The following is a 7,250-nucleotide window of genomic DNA, read 5'->3' on the forward strand; positions in this document are numbered from 1 at the left end:
AAAGAGACCTTTTAGAGCGCTTATGTGGAAAAGCGCTGTAAAAGGCTTTAAAAAACATTCATATAACATAATAACACACGGAGGTCTTTTACAGCGCTTATTTGGAAAAAGCGTTCTAAAAGAGCCTTCTAAAATTAACCTAAAGAGACCTTTTAGAGCGCTTATGTGGAAAAGCGCTGTAAAAGGCTTTAAAAAACATTCATATAACATAATAACACACGGAGGTCTTTTACAGCGCTTATTTGGAAAAAGCGTTCTAAAAGAGCCTTCTAAAATTAACCTAAAGAGACCTTTTAGAGCGCTTATGTGGAAAAGCGCTGTAAAAGGCTTATAAAAAGCGTTGTAAAAGTGTTACGTATATATAACAGTTACCTCTTCAGTTTCCTCTTCATTACGTAACCTTGATCTCAACCTTCATTTCTTCTCTTCTTTTTGCAAACCATATCATCCCGTTCTTTACGAACCTTATTTCCACGATCATCTCCTTCATTTCGAACCTTATTTCCATCCAAGATCATCTCTCCCATTTCACACAATATATTTTCATTGAAATACGTAACCCTCATTACGTATTTCTTCAATACCGTTCCCTCTTTTCTTTGAACCATATTTCTGTGAACTTTCTGCGTTCCCTCTGTTCTTTAGATTTCATCTTTCTTCGAACCATTATTCAGGTATTGATGTTATAAATTTTTTGTAATCATTAAAATGCATGTTGAGCTTTTTTAAGATATACTGATACATGTTGAGTTTGTTTATAATAATGCATGATCCATGTTGAGCTTGTTGATGTTATACTAAAGTGCATGTTGAACTTGTTGTAGTTAAATGGATACAAACAAAGATTTAGAAGTTCAAAATGAAGAAGTTGGCACCTCTAAGACTTACGAAAAAGAAGTCAAACGTGGTGCAACTATCATGCAAAGGGTGATTAAAGCACGGAGCAGTGGCATTAAATTTGAGGTATACTATATATACTCTGTTTGCTGTGTGTTTTTTTATCTTTTTTTAGGGTTTAGGGCATGTACTTACTATATGAGTTTATTAGGTTGGCTGGAACGAGAGTGGTCAGCCAGTTGACCCCAACAGCTCCATGTTTGTAAGCTACATTGGGGCTGTTGTTCGTCAAAATGTCCCAATAACAATAGACAACTGGAGAGATAAGGCGTTGAAGGATGCCAAAGATATCATCTGGAATGACATTCAAGTAAATATTTTGATCTACTCTTTTGTCATTTATAATTTTTTTTCTGTAAAATACATTACTTATAATTGTTTTCATTGCAGACCACTTTTGTTCTTGATGAGGAACGAAAGTCATATGTTTTGAGAGTTGCTGGGAAAATCCATCGTGGATTTAGATCCCATCTCTCAAATTTCTATCTAAAAGATAGAGAAGGAAACACAAATGCTGAACCTCCAAAGATATATCAACATTATATATCAAAGGATGAATGGAGTGCATTTGTTTCCAAACGTTCTGACCCGGCGTTTGTCGTAAGTTATTAATTTATTAGCATTTGTGTTTTATTATTCATATTCGTAGCGTATTTTAAATTTTTACACAATTGCAATTTTTTTTTTATATAGAATATTAGTACGGCAAATCGCGAACGGGCAAGCAACCCAAAACACCCATACAAGAAATCACGTATGGGATATGCACGCCTTGAACAAAAAATTGTAAGTAATTAAACATCACTTGTAATTTGTATTATAAACTATAGTGTGTAACTAATTTGTATTATTTTGTTTATGATTTTAACGAATAGAGAAAAGACACCCAAGCCGATCAACCCTTGGGTCGTCATATCTTATGGAAGGAAGCGCGTGTTAACAAAGAAGGAGTGGTTGATAATGAAAATGTCAAGAAAGTTGTAGAACTTTGTGTAAGTATATTATCACTTTAATATTTTTTAATATTGTATTTTAAAAATGCTATTGAACTTATCTTTTTAATGTTACATGTATTTTAGGAAACTATTGAACAAAGTTCTGAAACTCAAGAGGGCAACAAGGATACGTGCAGGGACATTCTTGGGAAAGTGTTTAATGTCCCTGAGTATTCCGGTCGAGTGAGGGGGAAAGGATTTGGCGTAACTCCCAAAAGCTTTTTTCCTCAAGAGAAGCGCCAAAAACCTTCCAACGAGGAAGTATTAGAGAAGCTCAGAATCTTATCGGAGCAAGTGGCACTCTTGGTGAATACGAATAAAGACAAGCAACTTCCGGTTCAGCTCCAACCTGAAATACAAATGGAGAGTGAAACCGGGAGTTGCAACGTCGGTTTGAAGAGTATTCCCGAGGTAATTAATTACTTACTACTTACTTGCTTATGTAATTACTTATGTATTAAACAAACTTATATATTAACTGTACTTATGTTTTAACTATTGATGTAGGGTGTCACTACATGTGTCCTATACTTGTCCTCGCCGACTCAACGGAAGGTGGGAAAAGGAATATTGCACAATACTTCGGGAGAAGTATTGCACAATATTCCGATCCCCGCGGGCCATGTCAAAGTATCGCCTACGGTTGCTTTCGAACCAACTGCACCGTTGCCCATACCGGACAACGATGGAGATATGAAGTTCTTAAGCGACGCTATTGGCAGTTACGTGGCATGGCCCACACACCTTGTTGCCCTCGAAAAAAAGATTCCCAAGGACAAATCAGTTACATCTCCCGAAAAGGTTTGTCACATTTATTGCCTAAGGTTTTTTATTTTTTCAGATTCAATAAACTAACATTTTACCTCATTTTTGTAGGTCCAAATAAATAAACCACCCCTACAGCCAAAAAAAGGCAGCAGACCTCAAAAATTGGAGGTTAATAGGGCTGCCAAACTACAAAGGCTGGAGGGTAATAAAGCTGCAAAACTTGCAGCAACAAAAAATCTGGATCGGGGAAAATCGGTCGCTGCTGCTGCTGCTCCTAATAAAAGTCAGCCACGCCTTGGTAAATACGGGGCGTGTCTTGACATCCAAATAAAAAGGAACATGGGCAGCAGCAACGATTCGCCCATTGTACAAATGAATCAAGACATCTTTGGAGATGAGTATATTGAATACCTCGAAAAGGAGCAAATGTACGATCTTCTCGAACATAAGGAGCTGAGTGTTACTGTAATCAGCTTGTACATAAGGTAAAAAATACTTTTAATTGCATTTATTTGTAATTAATTAAATGTATTGGTAATTAATCTAGTTTAAAATTTTCATTGAAGGTTTTTGTACGAGAAGGTCGTGTGCACGAGGAAACTGTCAAATAAATACTCATTCTTGTCTCCGCATAAGATGTCGATGTTCAAACTCGATCCAGACAATGTAAAACACTACATTGTAGATATGTTTTTAAGAAATAAAGAAAGTGATAAATTGTTCTTGGCACCATATAATTCAGGGTACGTAATTTTATCTTTTTTAATTGATGAGAATTTAATTTATTAGTTGTCTATAAACAAAATTGCTTAACCAATTTTTTGTTGTTGTAGGGCACATTGGGTGCTATTTGCAATCAATGCGGTCTCTGAAGTGATATACTATTTGGATCCCGTGCACGGCGATTACACCAATCACCCCGGAATAAAGAATATGCTCGACACGTAAGTAATATTCATTTATTTCTTACATATATATATTTATATATATATATATATAAATATATATATGTAAGAAATAAATGAATATTACTTACGTGTCGAGCATATTCTTTATTCCGGGGTGATTGGTGTAATCGCCGTGCACGGGATCCAAATAGTATATCACTTCAGAGACCGCATTGATTGCAAATAGCACCCAATGTGCCCTACAACAACAAAAAATTGGTTAAGCAATTTTGTTTATAGACAACTAATAAATTAAATTCTCATCAATTAAAAAAGATAAAATTACGTACCCTGAATTATATGGTGCCAAGAACAATTTATCACTTTCTTTATTTCTTAAAAACATATCTACAATGTAGTGTTTTACATTGTCTGGATCGAGTTTGAACATCGACATCTTATGCGGAGACAAGAATGAGTATTTATTTGACAGTTTCCTCGTGCACACGACCTTCTCGTACAAAAACCTTCAATGAAAATTTTAAACTAGATTAATTACCAATACATTTAATTAATTACAAATAAATGCAATTAAAAGTATTTTTTACCTTATGTACAAGCTGATTACAGTAACACTCAGCTCCTTATGTTCGAGAAGATCGTACATTTGCTCCTTTTCGAGGTACTCAATATACTCATCTCCAAAGATGTCTTGATTCATTTGTACAATGGGCGAATCGTTGCTGCTGCCCATGTTCCTTTTTATTTGGATGTCAAGACACGCCCCGTATTTACCAAGGCGTGGCTGACTTTTATTAGGAGCAGCAGCAGCAGCGACCGATTTTCCCCGATCCAGATTTTTTGTTGCTGCAAGTTTTGCAGCTTTATTACCCTCCAGCCTTTGTAGACACACACATTTTACAGCGCTTTTTTTAAAAAGCGCTGTAAAATGTTGTTCTAAAGCGCTTTAATGGTGCACCTTTTACAGCGCTTTCGTGAGAAAGCGCTGTAAAATGTACAAGAAAAGCGCTGTAAAATGCAGACCCATAATATGAAATTATGGGTGGGCATTTTACAGCGCTTCTTTGAGAAAGCGCTGTAATATGCACACCATATATGAAATTATGGGTGGGCATTTTACAGCGCTTTTTCGAGAAAGCGCTGTAATATGCACACCCATATATGAAATTATGGGTGGGCATATTACAGCGCTTTTGTGAGAAAGCGCTGTAATATGCCCACTCGTATATGAGTTATGGGTGTGCATTTTAGAGCGCTTTTTTGAGAAAGCGCTGTAAAATGCACACCCATAACTCATATAATGGGGTGCATATTACAGCGCTTTTTGTGAAGAAGCGCTGTAAAATGTGCATAACAAGCGCCCGTTGTATTTACATGTTTTATAGCGCTTTTTTAAAAGCGCTGTTGTATCATTTACATCGCTCATTTCCACAGCGCTTATTTTTTTGAAAAAGCGCTGTAAATGGCTTAAAAAAAGCGCTGTAAAATCCGTTTTTTCGCGTAGTGAATGTCGATTAGGCGAACTATAAAGAAAGAAGAATTATATATTCAAATTTTTTGTGTTGAAGACATATATCTACATAACACTATCTACAAGAAATCTTGAAAGATCGAAATATATATCAATCCAATTATAACATATATCTAACTATATCTACTAGTGGTCATGAAGGATAACGAGCGATATTTCAATTGTCTTATTTGTAGTTATCTCCCGACATAAACACTTGTGAGATTGTCTGGGAAATTTAAGAAAACAACTTACGATATGTCCATAAATTGTTTTCTAATATATTTCCACATGCTCTTCAAGTCAGTGTCGCAGATTACAGAAAATAACAATCTCTTCAAATTTTGTTATGCAATAGTATTGCAAAACAATAGCGATTTGTTCAAATTCTACTATAACTAATGAAAACAACATAAAACTTATATGAAAATAATTTAACTTTATTTTATCTTTTGTTATAGAAATAATTTATGTATAAACACTTATATAATAAGCACTTAATTAAGTTGTTTATCAAAAGAGAGCTCAAATAGAACTTAGTAATGATTGTATAAGAAAGTATAATTTTCAAACAAACTACTTCGTAAATCATTTCCATTTCCACGTAAAATTGCTAACACACAACTATACAATAATCCTTGAGGTTGATACTCACCTTTTTAGAGCTGCATCCAAGTCCAATTCTTCCTTCTAGTTAAAAGCTTCGATAAATCCAAGTTTATTCTTTAGAAGTTCAACCTAAAGAATAAAAAGTGTCTATCATATAAACATTTATGTATAAATAACTTGCATGATAAAATAAAAAAATAATGTGATTAAATTGTTTTCATATAAGTTGCAGAAAATTTTCATAAGTTATCTAAGAAAGTTTATAAAAAATAGCCAAAAATAGCATATATATGGATGATTAAATTAATTTTTTTTCGTAAATTCTCTCAAACACTTGTCTTTAAATCATAAGATAAGCTTAAATGAACAATGAATAAATTCTTTAAAATGCAACTAAGAGCTATTATTATCGGAAGTTTTTCCTGCTCAACATTGGTGTTGTGCTTGATTGTTTTGCTGATTTTTGTGTTATTTTTTATTCTATTCATGCAGAGTTCGCAATAGAGGTGGTCTATAAGAAAGGATGATGTCATTGTTGGTTGGAGTGTGACTCTTCTCTGGTACTTCAATATTTCTCTTCCCTTGATATTGTTATTTGGTAAATTAGAAATAGATAAAATAGTGTTCTACTTCTTAATTCTATTATACAATTCAAGGCCTCTCAAATATATAGAGAATGAAATAATTGTGTCGACAAATTAGCAAATTTCTAGAAAGTCTATTAAATTTTGGATTACTGTATATTATCAATAGAGACTAAGGAGCGCTCTATCAATAATATGCAAGAATCCAAAATAAACTTATGAGCATATTATAAGAGCCGACTAAATTAAATTAAAATAAACTCTTAAATAAAATAGAGAAGATTACCTTTTCATTTGTGCCAGCACTTCCAACAACATAGCAGCCATGCAATTTGGAGAACACACCTCATAAAATCCAGCATAAGGAGTAAAACCTGACATTCCTATGAATCATTGAACAGATTAATCCATTATTTATCAAATTAATAAGCAATAAATGGATTAATTTATGAAAAGTTGTGATTGAAAGTGGAGACCTCACTAAACGGGTTCAACCAGGTTCCATATGGAGATTAATAAACGGCAAAGACCAATAACATACTATGAAGCATGGATACCGATACAGACAACAGACACAACATTGTCACGTTGACACCGGAAACAATTTGAAAAAATGAATTAACTGAATATAACTAAGGTGTCGGTGTCGGGTCAGACACCGAGACACGCCTTCTATAAGAGATGTCGGTGCTACAATATTGAGTCCGAATTGTGTTTATAAAGAGAGACACTTCGTAACTTACAATTTGATTTTGTAAGATGAGTTAGACCCAATATAAAAACTTAATACAGTACCAAATTCTATCAATTTGGATCACTCATCATTTATAACAACGTACCAAACTCAATAGTTACACATGAGGGGTGTATATCGTAGAAAATTCAAGTCTTACATAATCTAAATGAGGTCTGACAAGAATTATAAAGAAAGACACCTTACTGTAATCTAATATCATATTAGGTTTTTATATTGATTCTA

General features: G+C 33.9%; 1 protein-coding gene across 1 annotated transcript; it reads left to right on the plus strand.

The window, feature by feature from the left end:
• The first annotated feature begins 460 nt into the window (after nt 1–460).
• LOC140919596 (uncharacterized) lies at nt 461–6,191 on the plus strand. Its single transcript, XM_073365962.1, has 8 exons — nt 461–674; nt 825–963; nt 1,049–1,207; nt 1,288–1,497; nt 1,591–1,683; nt 1,773–1,889; nt 1,977–2,198; nt 6,180–6,191. The coding sequence occupies exons 2-8, from the start codon at nt 829–831 to the stop codon at nt 6,189–6,191; spliced, it is 948 nt and encodes a 315-aa protein (XP_073222063.1). The 5' UTR covers nt 461–674; nt 825–828.
• The last annotated feature ends 1,059 nt before the right edge of the window (nt 6,192–7,250 follow it).

The sequence above is a fragment of the Cicer arietinum genome, chromosome 3 (assembly GCF_000331145.2).
Source record: "Cicer arietinum cultivar CDC Frontier isolate Library 1 chromosome 3, Cicar.CDCFrontier_v2.0, whole genome shotgun sequence".
Classification (NCBI taxonomy): Eukaryota; Viridiplantae; Streptophyta; class Magnoliopsida; order Fabales; family Fabaceae; genus Cicer; species Cicer arietinum.

Coding starts and splice junctions, on each gene's coding strand:
- LOC140919596 (XM_073365962.1), top strand. CDS start 829: ATGGATACAAACAAAGATTTAGAAGTTCAAAATGAAGAAGTTGGCACC. Junction 964..1,048: donor GCAGTGGCATTAAATTTGAG/GTATACTATATA, acceptor TGAGTTTATTAG/GTTGGCTGGAACGAGAGTGG. Junction 1,890..1,976: donor AGAAAGTTGTAGAACTTTGT/GTAAGTATATTA, acceptor CATGTATTTTAG/GAAACTATTGAACAAAGTTC.